Source organism: Nannospalax galili, unplaced genomic scaffold, assembly GCF_000622305.1.
Source record: "Nannospalax galili isolate Female #2095 unplaced genomic scaffold, S.galili_v1.0 scaffold46, whole genome shotgun sequence".
Lineage (NCBI taxonomy): Eukaryota > Metazoa > Chordata > Mammalia > Rodentia > Spalacidae > Nannospalax > Nannospalax galili.
The window spans coordinates 2690703-2704678 of NW_008355790.1; the positions used below are offsets into that span (position 1 = coordinate 2690703).

General features: G+C 37.7%; 2 protein-coding genes and 1 pseudogene across 4 annotated transcripts in view; 1 reads left to right on the forward strand and 2 right to left on the reverse strand.

Moving 5' to 3' along the window:
• The window catches only part of Snx25 (sorting nexin 25), a 161381-nt gene extending 155325 nt beyond the window's left edge, over positions 1-6056 (forward strand). For all 3 annotated transcript variants that reach the window (XM_008853585.3, XM_029556374.1, XM_029556373.1), the window contains 4 exons: positions 655-721; positions 3690-3871; positions 4784-4884; positions 5456-6056. In XM_008853585.3, the coding sequence (XP_008851807.2) occupies positions 655-721; positions 3690-3871; positions 4784-4884; positions 5456-5536 (431 nt within the window). In that variant the 3' untranslated portion in view covers positions 5537-6056. The remainder of the gene's footprint in view (positions 1-654; positions 722-3689; positions 3872-4783; positions 4885-5455) is intronic.
• Positions 6057-8210: 2154 nt separating this feature from the next.
• LOC103750507 lies at positions 8211-10389 on the reverse strand (annotated as a pseudogene).
• Positions 10390-11143: 754 nt separating this feature from the next.
• The window catches only part of Lrp2bp (LRP2 binding protein), a 28843-nt gene continuing 26010 nt past the window's right edge, over positions 11144-13976 (reverse strand). Inside the window, exon 9 of the mRNA XM_008853586.3 lies at positions 11144-11588. Coding sequence (XP_008851808.2) covers positions 11523-11588 — 66 coding nt within the window. The 3' untranslated portion in view covers positions 11144-11522. The remainder of the gene's footprint in view (positions 11589-13976) is intronic.

Here is a 13976-nt window from a genome sequence, read left to right on the forward strand (position 1 = left end):
CTTGCCCTAAATACATAAAATCTAAAAGTACATAATGTTGAACAGACTAGTATTCAAAAGGCAACACTTTACTAATCACTTTACTAATATTTGTCAATATTTGAGTATAGACATTTCTTATTCAGAACTGAGTTTTAGAAAATTAGATGCCATGAATCAAATAGAAATCTTAAAACAAAATTATACTGTCTGCTAGTAGGGATGAGGTATATTGTAGAAGCCTGGGTACATGGGAAGCAAACTATTCTTTCTGCTTGCTAGCTCAGCTTTTCTGCAGGCATTGAAAGTTGAAAAAAGTATCGTCCTAGGTTTCATCTCACCAGTTGCTTAATGAAAAATAAAAGTTGCTGGGCATGGTGGCTTACACCTTTAATCCCAGCACTCAGGAGGCAGAGGCAGGCGGATCTCTGTGAGTTCAAGGCCAGCCTGGCCTACAGAGAGACCCTGTCTCAAAAATACCAAAAAAAGAAAGCTTAGGAGTTTTCCTGAGCAGGAGTTTGATAGCTTAGACCCAAAGTCTCCAAAAGTATAGCCTTTGATTGATGCTTGGACTGTGGTTGAATTAAGTGGTAAGATTGTATGCTTGGTCAGCTGTGAAATTGTGACGTTTGTAATATCCTGTGATAAAAAGTTTTCTTCTGATTTATATTTTAGTGTTTAAATGGGTGAGAAGAACATTAATTGCTCTTGTTCAGGTCACTTTTGGAAGAACCATCAACAAGTAAGTTGTACAAAATATTTGAATCCATGCATTATTCTTTGATTAGTCAAATTACCTTACAGTGCAGTAGTTGATGAATTTAACTAAAAGTATCTTTCTCTTAAATTTGTTTCTGATAAGATTCTGAGATTGGCTAAAGAAGCAGGTTTCTGAATTTCTTTTGCAGCATGCATGGTGAACTAGATGACAAAAATGAGCTAGCTCCAGCATTCTGGCTGATGGAGGTCAGAAGGTTATGCCTGAAAATTCCGTTTTGATCATAACTAGTAGAGTACCTTAAGTATTCTGCTGTCACGTCATATAATGCGACTCAGGTTAAGTCTTAGCCACAGTGAAAGTAGGATATTCACCAGATGACAAATACTTGGTTGGAGGGAAATAAGAGTTATGGTGGAGGGTTGTGTCTATCAAATATTACTACGATAAGCCCTTTGTAGATTCTAAACTATATTACAATATCTATTTACATAAAAATATTTATACATGAAACCTCCCACAGATTGTTCTAGTATTGTTTGTAAAAAGTTGTTCACAGTTTGGCCTTTTATTCATGAAAGCTCTGGGGTTTGTTACTGAGAACTTAAGTCAATTAATACTACTCTCTAAGAAATTACTGAATTTTTCCTAACTGTAGGAGCATGGAATCTGTATTAGTCAAATCAAATGATTTAAGTGGTTCAGTCCTCAAGCAGGTCTCAGAGGTTAGTCTCAGTCATTTCATCAGTGAGGAGACCAGAGATGGCGTGGTTTGTTCGAGTTCTCCAGTATACTGGTCAGCAGAGCTAGCCTGGCTTCCTGGCCTGTTTTGCTTACTCAGCCCTGTCTGTGCCTAGAATTTGCAACTGCTCTTGCCAAATTCTTTTAAATAGTAACTATATCCAAAATCACATTACAACTTTCTACAGACTAGAAATGTGAGTGGACGTCTAGAAATTTTTTTTAAAAAATCACTTTAAAAAATTAAATTTTAAGATGAAGCTATCGAGTTTTTCCAAATGAAGGATTTACTGCTAAACATTGGTGAAAGAGTCACCAATAAGATAGTCTTATTATGTAAAGCTTATAAGATTTTATAGAAAATATTATAAAGAAAATTTATTTTGTATTTATTTTAAATAGAATGTACTTTCCTTGAGTTCATAACAAAAATTTACTTCTGTTTTATTTCTAAGATTTAAAAAAATGTAGTTCTGGATGTCTATCAGAGGCAGGTGTGGTTGGTTTAGTGTCCTAGGCGTTTGTTTTGATCAGAGAAAGGGCCTGGTTAGTATTTCTGACTTGAGAAAACCTCATTAGTACTGACTAGCCATAGATGAAGAAATTTCCAAATGCCTTCTTTTTTCCTAAGTACTTGAAGCTTGCTAACTTATTTTCCTTGTCAGTTTCAGCAAATCATGTACTTTCCTTGTTCCTCTTTATGATGTTGGCTCTTGTTTCTAAAATGAGCAGCTGTGTTTTTGAGTGATGAATGCATTGGGCAGTTATCTTCATGGAAATTGAGAAGCTTCTTGTAGAAAATTTTCAGACAGTTATATCAGTGGGTTTGTTATCAGGTAGGGAATTATGGAACACCTGGTACTTTGCTATTTTTGCCTTTAGCTGGCGATGACACATCATAAAATTAAGCAGTAGTGTGTTTTAGGCCTCTTGTCCTGGAACAACTGTAATCTCAATTTACGACTTGCTTCAAAAGCTTTTGACTAAAAGAAAACATGTAGATGCTCTTCTTTGGTAAGAATCGCCTGATTTTAAGTCATAAATTGAAATTTTCTTCCATTCTTCATGGTGTGGCAGTGGTTAACCCAAAGCAAGACTACAGAAGCAAAGCATGATGTAGCTAGTATGGAGTTCTTTCTTAGGAAGGTAGGTGAGCAGGCACTGTTTGAAGGCAGAAGCCCCATTAAATTAATGCAATTATTTTCTTTGGTCTAAATTTGAATTGCAGCTTTTAGCCATATAAAGAAGTATCTTGGGAGATTTTTCAGTTACAGACTTAATATCACAAATTCACTCAAAAGAGTTTAAACATTTAACCAATAGTGATTGATCACTATGTACAAAATACTAGACTTGAAACATGTTTTAGAGACTGTTTCTGAAACCTTTATATATATCCTTTTAGAAATCTGGTTGAGAAGTCAGATTCTTAAGGAGCCTTTTGATTATTATTGTTTGTTGTTGGTAGTTAGGAATCAAGTGTGGAATTTCAGGTGTTTCTGGCACTAGTAATCTAAAATGATCCTTTCACCTTTTCAGTCTGACAGCTACTTTGGGGCTCTTGAACTGTTTCTGCTTGTCTCTTGCCAAAAGAACTGATTAAGATTTGACTAGTAGGCTTGAGTAACTAGATAAAAGCCATTTATGCATAACTGTGCAAGTCATATCTACCCAACCCAGTCTGCATTGCCAGAATCATTTGGAGTTGGCTAGGTAGCATTTCACCTTTGAAAGGGGTAGTCTCCATGATCCTGAGCACGTGAAATCTTTCCTCTGCATAGAGTATTTTCCCAGCATTATCTGCTATAGTCACCCTGAAAAACAGCCAGTGAACAAGCATGATTCTCCTCCAGGACCTCGGGCCTCAGAGAGGGTTCCCTAGACTACTTTGATCAGTCTTGGAAAGTGGGCTTGTGCTTCTAGTTTATAAGCTTCATGCAGAAATAAATAATGTATGCATTCTTGGAAAATGTATGCAGTCTTTGGAAAAATAAGCCTCAGTTCTTGTCTGTGTAGATTAGAAGGAAAACATTTGGAGAAGTAGGTACCAGTGAAAAATGTGAGCCCCAGGAATGAGTTGGTCATCACAGTGTTGCAAAAATGAACAATATCCAAGGCTGAACAATTCAATTCTTACCTTAGTCATCAAACATTTAGATCAGGCTGTATCTTAACCTACCCATTGATGATTACCATCTGAGAATATATATATTTTTAAACTTCATCCTAGCAATATTTTTTCTCTTAAAAGACAAATCCGGGATACAGTGAACTGGATTTTCAGCGAGCAAATGTTGGTTTACTACATCAACGTTTTCCGGGATGCTTTTTGGCCAAATGGGAAATTGGCACCCCCAACTAGAATCAGAAGCAAAACGCAAAGTCAGGAAACAAAACAGAGAGCACAACAAAAGCTACTTGAAAACATTCCAGGTGAGGCCTCAGCCTGAGCAGTGAAAAGAGGATGTTAACCCTGCTAAGATGGCAGTCATCTGTGTGTCTCAGGAAACACTACAATTCAGATACCACACTTTTCTCTTAAGTTGTTTCTTACCATTTACTGAAAAGTTATACTTGATAATCTTAATGTGAATATTTAACTACAGAAATGCTTTATAGCTAGTAATCATTTTTGTGCTTTTTAGTTATCAGGCCAAAGTATACTGTGAAATTTTAGAAATATGTTAAAAAATACATTCATTTTAATTGTAAAACTAGTAGCAAATAGTGAAATTGTAGTTTGTATAAATGCCCTCTGGTAACACATTCTAAATAAACGTTCCTCTGTAAACATTTGAAAGAACTGACCAACTAACATTCACTATACACCGGTACTTTATTTATGTTGTATTGTATTAATGTCAACTTATGACCAAAACTCAAATTTTCCAGGTCTTAGGAGATAGTCCAGTGTTAGAGCACTTGCCTGGTGTGATGGTTCATAATGTGATCTAAAATCACTCAAAAAGAAGTCCCTGGGCATGCCTGTGAGGGGTTATATAGGTTAGGTCATTGAGGTGAGAAGAGCCACCTGAACTGCAGGTAACATCCTTTCTTGGGCTGAAGTCTTGGACTGAATAAAAAAAGAGAAAGCGAGCTGAGCACAAGCATCATTGCTCTCTGCTGACTGTGGATGCTGTATGACAGCCTCCTCAAGCTCCTGCTGCCATGACTTCTCTGCCATGTTGGACTGTACCTGGGAACTGTGAGCCGCAGTATGCCTTTTCTCCCCATGCTGCTTTTGTCAGGTTATTTTATCACAGCAACAGCAAATACACTCAGTATGTGTGAGGCCCTGAAAGCCTCAGCATGTAGCAAAACCAATAGAAAATTTTCTTTTTTCAGATACACTTCAGAGCCTTGTTGGACAGCAAAATGCCCGCCATGGTATAATAAAAATATTCAAGGCTCTGCAAGAAACAAGAGCCAATAAGCATCTATTATATGTGAGTAAATGAAAACCTCCCAGAGAACTAACTCTTTCTTGGATTTTATATTTCTGTTTACATAGTAGGGTATATATTCTGTTACATATATTCTGTTACTTTTATTATAATTCTGAACCCATTTTTTTCTGCTTCATTTTTGTCTGCCCATTCATTTGCTTAAAAAGAATAAAAGCACCCTCAGTGGACATGGCAGTCACAGACTCACAGACTGGTCTCTGTTGACTTCTGATTCAGCATTTCTGCATGACTGCATAGTTTTGTTACTTTGGCACAGTAAACTGTTTCCAACTCATTGTTGGAATTACCAGTGTTAGCCAGGTGTGGTGCACATCTGTAACTGTAGTACCCAGAAGGTAGAGGCAAGTGTTGTCTCAAAAAAGAATTGCCAGTATAAAACATCATTGACAGTTGTATTTGTTTAATAGACCATGAATCAAATCAAGTTTATGTAATATTAATTTCTTTTGAGAGTTATCTGTTTACGGAAAACAGTCTCAGAACTATAACTAGACTTTTCTCTCAGACATAGCCTCAAACAGGCCCTTCTTTCTTTTCCTTCTTGGTTCAGGTGCTGATGGAGCTGCTGTTGATTGAACTGTGTCCTGAGCTGAGAACTCATTTAGATCAGTTCAAAGCTGGTCAAGTCTGAGACTACACAAATCAACTACCAGAAAAATGTCTGTGTGATAATAGACATGAAACATTTTCCTCTTTTCCACAGAGGGCCTGACTGAGAACCATTCAATCTTTGCTTTCCTTGCCTCCCTCCAGTTTTATGTGAAATAAACAGAATTGGAGGAAGGAGGACTTGATGCTGTGGTAGGTCACAGAAAAAGAAACTTATGTTTATTGATTTTTATTTAAATAATAATACTTTAAAGCTCAACATGCTGATTGAAATACAAATGTTAATATGTGATAAGAACCTAGGAAATATTTTAAATATTTATGAAAAACAGTTTTGTTTTAAAATGACAAACTATGAATATTGTACAGTTAATTTCCTCACTGAGGATTTTGAACATTCCTGTATTATTTCACGTGTGTTGAAGAACATTGTTGTGCAATGCTTTGTGTAGTTACTGTGAAAATTTTGTGTTTATTTTTACCAAAGATTTCCCATAGTTTGAAGCATTTGAAGCAATAAAATATAAAAATGAATCACAGTGCTCAGTGATGTTAAAGATGCTTGTGTCTCAAAGAGTAAAGTTGTAACACTTGTTTTCTACTTCAACACTTTCTCAAGAAAGTATAAAGTTTGCTGCCTTTGTCCACACACAAAATAAATATGTGAAATGTATGATTTTTAGTGAGTGAAAAAGGCCAAATTAGTGCTTGCCGTGAGGTGTTAGGGAGGTAAGATGTAAGCTGAGCCTTGAAATAATGGATAGGGAAACAGAGAGGAGAGAACTTAGTTGGGGAAGTTGAAAGACTCAATTATATCCTGAAATTGTATGCACTGTAAGGACAGAAGGGGAGATACAGAGTCTAGATTTTGCCACTGATAGTGAGAACATGGACAAGTCACTGAATCAATTTTCCTGGGTTTCATCATCTGTTAGGCAGTGATAATCACATACTATCCTCTCTCTAGTCCACAGAAATAATGAAACAAAAGGCAAAAATGCAATCTGAATCCATAAAAGAAAAAATATATTTGTATGGGATAAGTTTGTCATATTGATAGCTCATGAGTGACAGGTTCGTAATAAGAAACAAGTTCTGGAAAACAATTGATTAAAACAATATATTGAACTTCATTATTGAGAGTCTTCTAATTATGGCTCTTTGATCCCTTTTTTCAAAATAAGATAAGATCAGAAAAAATGAAGTTGATTATTTTTATGTATGAGAATTGTCCTTCAAAAGGATGTTGAAAAGATAATTTAAAATATGTTCAGAGAAGTTGACAGGCCCCAAGTACTCATCATATAATACGGCTCCTGGAAATGTCCATCTTGTGTATAACTCTAAGCTATCATTTACTCTTTGAATGTTAAATTTGCATTGCACATGAGAAAAAATACTCTTAATTCTCAATTCTGCTAATCAACTATAATGAATCCAGAAGTTTGGAATTTTTTTTAAAGTGTAATAGCTTGGAAGCCAAACTCTTCTCACAGGCAGCCATGGTTGCTTGAAGGTGCCAGGTCATCAGCTTTATGGTTAGTAGAGGACACTGCAAATGTAAATTCCACACTGGGTTCCCATGCAGGCCTGGCCTATGACCAAATAAGACACCTGTCAAGTTCTCAACATTGAGGACTTTAGGAGACCTGTATTTTTCTTGTTTGTTTTTTTATTACTTTTCAGCAGTAGAGATCAAACCCAGGGCCTTATATTTGCTAGGCAAGTGTTCTACTACTGCGCTATATGGCTTTCACCTTTTAAGTTTGTTAATTTATTTTGAAAGAGAGTCTTGCTAAATTTTAGTTCAGGCTGGTTGTGAATTTGTGATCCTCATGCATCAGCCTTTCAAGCAGCTGGACAGGTAGGCACCACCATACCTAGCTGAACCCTGGAAAGTTTTTGCTGTTCTCTGGCTGGCAGTGGACTTACTATACCGCAGAGACTGGCCTTGAACTCCTGCTCCTCTCGCCTCCATATGCCAGAGGCTGGGTTTATAGATATGAACTTCAAACCCAACTTGAAACGTGTATTTTGATGCAGTTTCTAATAAATTTTTTTTATTTATTTATTTTTATTTTATGTATGTAAGTGCACCTGTGATGTCCAATGCCCTTGGAGGTCAGAAGAAGGTGTCAGATCCCTGAGAACTGAAGTTACAGACAGTTGTAGCCACCATTTGGGTGCTGAGAATTGAACCTGGGTCCTCTGCAAGAGTAGTCAGTGCTCTTAACCGCTGAGACATCTCTCTAGCCCTACAAAAACTGTCTTTGCTAACCAATAATATCTTTAGTATCTAGGATATATAAAGAACTGCAAAAATCAGACACTAAAAAAAAAATAGAACTAGTTAATCAATTAGCTGGCTAATGAACTGAAAAACCATTCTCAAAAGAAGAAATACAATGGCCAACACTTGAGAAAGTGTCCAGTATCCTTTGCCACCAGAGAAATGCAAATTAAAAGTGCTTGGAGAGTTCATCTCACTCCAGTCCAGAATGGTTATCATCAAGAAAACAAATAACAGGGCCAGGCACACACCTTTAAACCCAGCACTCTAGAGGCAGAGACAGATGGATTTCTGTGAGTTCAAGGCCAGCTGGAACTACAGCTGTCTAAAAAGACCAAAATAATAAATAAATAAATAAATAAATAAATAAATAAATAAATAAATAAATAAATAAATAAATGAATGAATGAATGAATAAAAAAAGAAATAAACGTTTTAAGTATATAGGGAAAGAGGAACCCTTATTCACTGCCAGTGGGAATGTAAATTTGTGTGGCCACTGTAGGAATCAGTGTGGAGATTTCTTTAAAAAATAAACTACCATATGATCTAGCCAAACCATTCTTGGGTACTATGTGAGGGACTCAAGTCAGCACACCATAGAGACTTAAGCATCCATATCACTGCACTATTCACAGTACCCAGGACTTGGAACCAGTCTCAGTGTCCATCAGCAGATGAATGGATGAAGAAAATGAGATGCACGTACACAATGGAATTTTATGCAGCCATAGTGAAGAATATTTACAGGAAAATGAATGGAACTGGAAATCCTTACATTAAACAAAATTAAGCTACCCAGGCAAAGACTGTGTGTTTTCTCACATGGAATGTAGATTGTTTATTTTTTAAATTAAAAATATGTGTGTTATACCTGCATGTATGTAACTGTACCCATGTTGTACAGTGCCTGTAATGACAGCAGAGAGCATATGATCCCCTGGAACTGGAGTTACAGACAGTTGTTAGCCATGATGTAGTTTCTGGGATTTGAACCAAGGTCCAAGAGCAACCAGGTCTTAACCATTGGGCCACCTCTCTAACCCAGAACCTAGATTTTAAAATGTATGTGTGTGGATATGTGTATGTATTTATACATCTGTATTTATAGATCATGAAGCTATAAAGGATTATGAGAGGAGAGGAAGAGATCTTAAGGGAAATGGGAAATAGGTAATAGAATACATATGATAAAGGGTCGGAGAGATGGCCCCGTGGTTAAGAGCACATACTGCTCTTGCAAAGGATCTGACTTCAGTTCCCAGCACCTGTATCAGGTAGTTCACAAGTGTTTATAACTCGAGCTCCAGAGGATCCAACACCTCCTGAACTCTGTGGGCATCTGTGCTCATGTGCACATGCCCACCCACAGGCACACACATATATACATAATTTAAAATATAAAATCCTTTGGTTTTTGTTTTGTTTTGTTTTGTTTTGAAATACAGAGGAAGTTAATTTTTTTAACTTAAAATTAGTGACTAGAGGAAAGTCTTGCTTAACTTGATCTTCTAAGTTTGAAAAGTATTTCATCTTTATTAAAATTTCCTTTGCTTTTTCAAAGTCGCCTTGTTCAAAAGTGCTGTTTTATTATCAGTAAATTCTTTGTTTAGCTCTGACAGATTAGATCTCTTCCATGGCAACTTCATTTTGAGTTTCGGCAAGTTTTTCATTGATTTCCATTATCTCCTTGAGGAGCTGACTGTTTCATAATCTGTGCCTTCAGGAATTTCTGTTCCTTGGAGTTTCAGAAGGTACAGTCCTCTGCTCAGCGGGGCCTAAAGGGTTTTATAGTCATCGTTCCAGGGTTAAATGCTTCTCTGAGAAGTCCTTTTCAGTCTGAGACCTTTGGCTGAAATCTCGGTGGACAAGGCGCTGCAGTTGCTGGTACCTGTGTTGGAGATTCCCCGTGTCCACGCTGAAGGATCAGTTACAATCCCTGAAGCTGAAGTAGTTTCGAGTGGCGTCCGGAGGCAGCGCGCAGTAGTACAGGCCGAGGCCGAAGAATCCGTCGGTCCGCCCCCCACGCCCCGCCCGGGGCCCCCCTGTACCACCACAGCTCTGCAGCACACCGCTTCTCTCCTGAAAGGCTGCTGCAGCTTCGCAGCCTCCTTCCAGGGACCCCCTCAAATATAAAATCTTTTAAAAAATAAAAGTTTTTAAAGTTTTTTTGTGTGTATGAATATTTTACCTCTATGTATGTAAATGCACCATGTGTGAGCAAGGGCCACAGACCAGAAGAGGGCATCAGATCCCCTAGAACTGGCGTTTGGGGATGGTTTTTAGCTGCCCTGTGGGTGTTGGTAACTGAACCTGGGTCCTCTGTAAGAGCAGCCAGTGCTCTTAACTGCTGAGCCATCTCTCCAGACCCAGAAAAGAAAAAAAAAAGTGTGTGTGTGTGCATATATAGAGAGAGAGGGAGAGAGAGAGAGAGAGAGAGAGAGAGAGAGAACGTGATAAAAACACAGAAATGGGGACTAGCAAGAAAAAGAAAGAAAGAAAGAAAGGAGCTAGCCTGGGGTGGGACAGGTATGCCAGGGAGAGCAGTGGGAGGGAGGATGAATGCGAACAAAGTGTAATGACATGCGGGTATGAGGATGCCATGACAAAACCCATTGCTGTACATGCTAACCTAAAAGATTATTATTATTAATGTCTTTTTGAGACAGGGTCTCCCTGTAACCACAGCTGGCCTGGAACTCACTGTGAAGACCAGGCTGACCTTGATCTCACAGAGATCCTCCCACCTCTACCTCCTGGGTGCTGGGATTAAAGGTGTTTGCCTCCACACCCAGCTAAAAGATTAAGTTTTAAAAAGAATCCTTCTGCCAGGCATGGTGGCACATGCCTTTAATCCCACCACTCAGGAGGCAGAGGCAGACAGATCTCTGTGAGTTCTAGGCCAGCTGGGGCTACAGGGAGACCCTGTCTCAAAAAGACAAAACTTATGTAAATAAACTTTCTCAGGTTGGCTTATAAAACAAGTATAGTTCTTACATTTCAGCGAGGGTTTTTTTTTTTTCACATTTTTATCTTGCATTGAAATGTTTCTAAGATTTGAAAAATGTAGAAAATGAATTCAAACAAAAGCATATTGCTATAATTCATCTTATGAATATTTACCAGGGGTGTTTTAATAGTTTTGACAGTTTATAATAAATTAGCCAATTGTTTATAAGAATCTTTTAATACATTGTAGAAATACTAAGCATCTTTTTCAAAAACAATTTGAAAGTCTAATTTTTAAATTTTCTTTGGTCATTTAACTTTGAAAATGTTTAGACAGAAAAAAATTAAAATTAGCATTGTTATTCAAACTTCATAAATAAGTGGCAAAGATAGTTTTTTAAAAATTAAGCTTTCAATTATATTTTTAAACTAAGTTGGCAGCCCTTTTACTTTGGAAATTACAAAGCTCAAGCTACACTAAGCCAGTCCAGACACCAAAGATACTTGCTTTATAGAGTGGTTCACACTTGATTCAGTCCAGGCCACTCCACAGGTTAAGAGGCAGGCCTCTGAGGACTAGTCCAGGAATTTGATTCTCTGTCTAAGTTTCAGGTTGTAAAAATTACAGGCTACACATTTAAGAATGAAAACAACATCTGTAAATGCCCTTGATAATGTGACTCAGGATGCAGAAATAAGTGTAGCTGCTATAAACATACACACATTGTATAGGTTAGGATTGGTGGTCTTTGTTGAAATGCATTGTGGTCTAAATTCTTTGATGAATAAGTAAGGAGTGAAGTTCATCTGCCAATATAGGGTCCAGACGGCAAGCCTTAAAATCAAAGAGAAGAGAGTCAGGTGACATATTCCCATTGCTCAGGACTTCTGTTTTTAAAAATAGTAAGAATTTCAAGGAAATATCTTTCTTGTGTATAGTGCTACAGATCAAATCCAGGGCCTTGTTTATGCCAGGCAAGTACTCTACCTCTGAGCGTATTATACCTCAGCTCTCAAGAGAATTTATTTTTCTTTAAAATTTTTTGTATTACTTCTCCTAAAATATTACTGGGGTGAGTGGGAGCATGTGCTAAGGCATGTGGGGTTCAGAGGACAACTTGGTGGAGTTAGTTCTCGCCCTCCTTTATATGAGCTCTGGGCTTTGAACTCAAGTTGCCAGGCTTTCATAACAAGTACCCTTATCCTCTGAACCATCTCATTGGCCCCTAAGGGATTTTTTTTTAAACTTTTTATATTATGTGCACATGTGTGGATTGCCCTTGTAGGCTAGAAGGTGTCAGATCCCCTAGAGTTAGAATTACAGGCAGTTGTAAGCCGCATGACATGGGTGCTGGGAACCAAACTTGGGTCTTCTCTAAGAGCAACCAGAGTGCTTAACTGCTGAGCCATCTCTCTAGCCCCAAGGAAATTCTTAATTAAGATGCTTTGTATTTTGATATCCTAAAAGAAATAAAGGTTTAAGTTAAACTACATGAAATGAATCAAAACAACCCTGTTATTTGAAATGGGAAAAACATCAAAACAGTATAAAAAGAAGTTAAGCATTATATGTTAATATCAAAAGAGGGAGCTGGAGAGATAGCTCAGTGGTTAAGAGCCTTGCTGCTCTTGCAGAGGACCAGAGTTTGCTTCACACTACTTGTGATTCCAGCTCCAGAGGATCTGACACCCTCTTCTGAACTCTGTAGGTACCTGCACACACATGTGCACAGACGCTCAGATATGCACATATACACATATCTTTTAAAGTATAAACAAAAATCATTCTAATAAATGAAATGGAAAACATTAACGTTCAGCCTCAAGCTGTTCTTACACCATTATGTGAACAACAGAGTCTATAATTTGGGATCTGCCTGCCTCTGCCTCCCAAATGCTGGGATTAAGGCATGTGCCACCATGCCTGGCTATAATTTGTTTTAAAATAAATAGTTTTATTATGTTTAAATAGTGATATATAGAAAGTGTTAAGGTGCATGATTTCTAGAATATCAGGTGTTTGGCAGAGACATCAGAGGTTACCTAGTGCAAACTCCAGAACAGAAATTGTCTCTTCATATCCAAGGCATTGGTCACAAGCTGCTTAAGTTGCTGTTTGTGAGAAGTCACCATCTTATAAAGAAAACTTTGTATTTGTTTCTGAAACTGTGACACTAAAAAGATTCTTCCTTACGTTAAACTGAAATTTCTCTCCTCATGCTTTAGAATCATTGGCAGGTCCTAGGAGAATATACAACACTTAGAAACTCTAAGAGACAAAGTCACTAGCCTGACAGTGAGCTGAGGCCAGGCATGCATCAAGGCCTGAAGTCCAGGTCCTGCTGTCTTACTGCTCTACCTTTTCTGGAGCATAGTCATTGGCTCTGATTCTCTTCCTTCCCCACAGTTCCTTTTTGTAGGACACTATCACTTCAGTGACCATCACTGTCAGGACCCCCTCATATTTTGCTCTGAATGAAATGGTCTCCATTTCTTTTTGCATGCCTCTTTGGATATAATTATTCTAGACCCCTCACTCATTTACAGCCTCTATTTTCTCCATTTTATCAGCTTTCCCCATAGTATACAATGGCCTAATTAGGTTCAGTGATCTACATGTAGTCTTAGTGTATGCACTGATAGCAGCAGGGCTGTTGTCTCCCATTATGTGGAAAACAGTTCTAATATTACTGTTTGTTCACTGTTTTTTTTAGGATGTATATACCACGTTTCAGGTCTTTTTTTTTTTTTCCTAACTTTTTCTCCATATTTAGAAATGATTCTATGGATGATATAGAACGTAAAACTGATTTGGAGATTGGTATAATGCAGAAAGCATTTAGATTAGCTTTGTTCACATTCATTGCTCATACTACTACAATGGTGGGATGTTAAATATCCCAGAGGTCAGCTATGTTCATTATGTTGGAAATTTTATTTTGAACACAGTAGTTCAGGGTTCTTAAACTTGGCTTTACATTAGAATCCCCTAGGGAAATTCAGCAGGTATGGTGGTAGCCCATTCCCAGATACTGTGACTTAGTTTTTCCAAAGTAAAGCCTGGGATGGAATTCATAAGTGATTTTTAATATGCAGAGTAGTTTAAGTAGTATAATATCAGATTTCAGACAAAAAATAAAAATAAAACCGGGTGTGGTGGCGCACGCCTGTAGTCCCAGCACTTGGGAGGCATAGGCAGGCAGATTGAGTTCAAGGCCAGCCT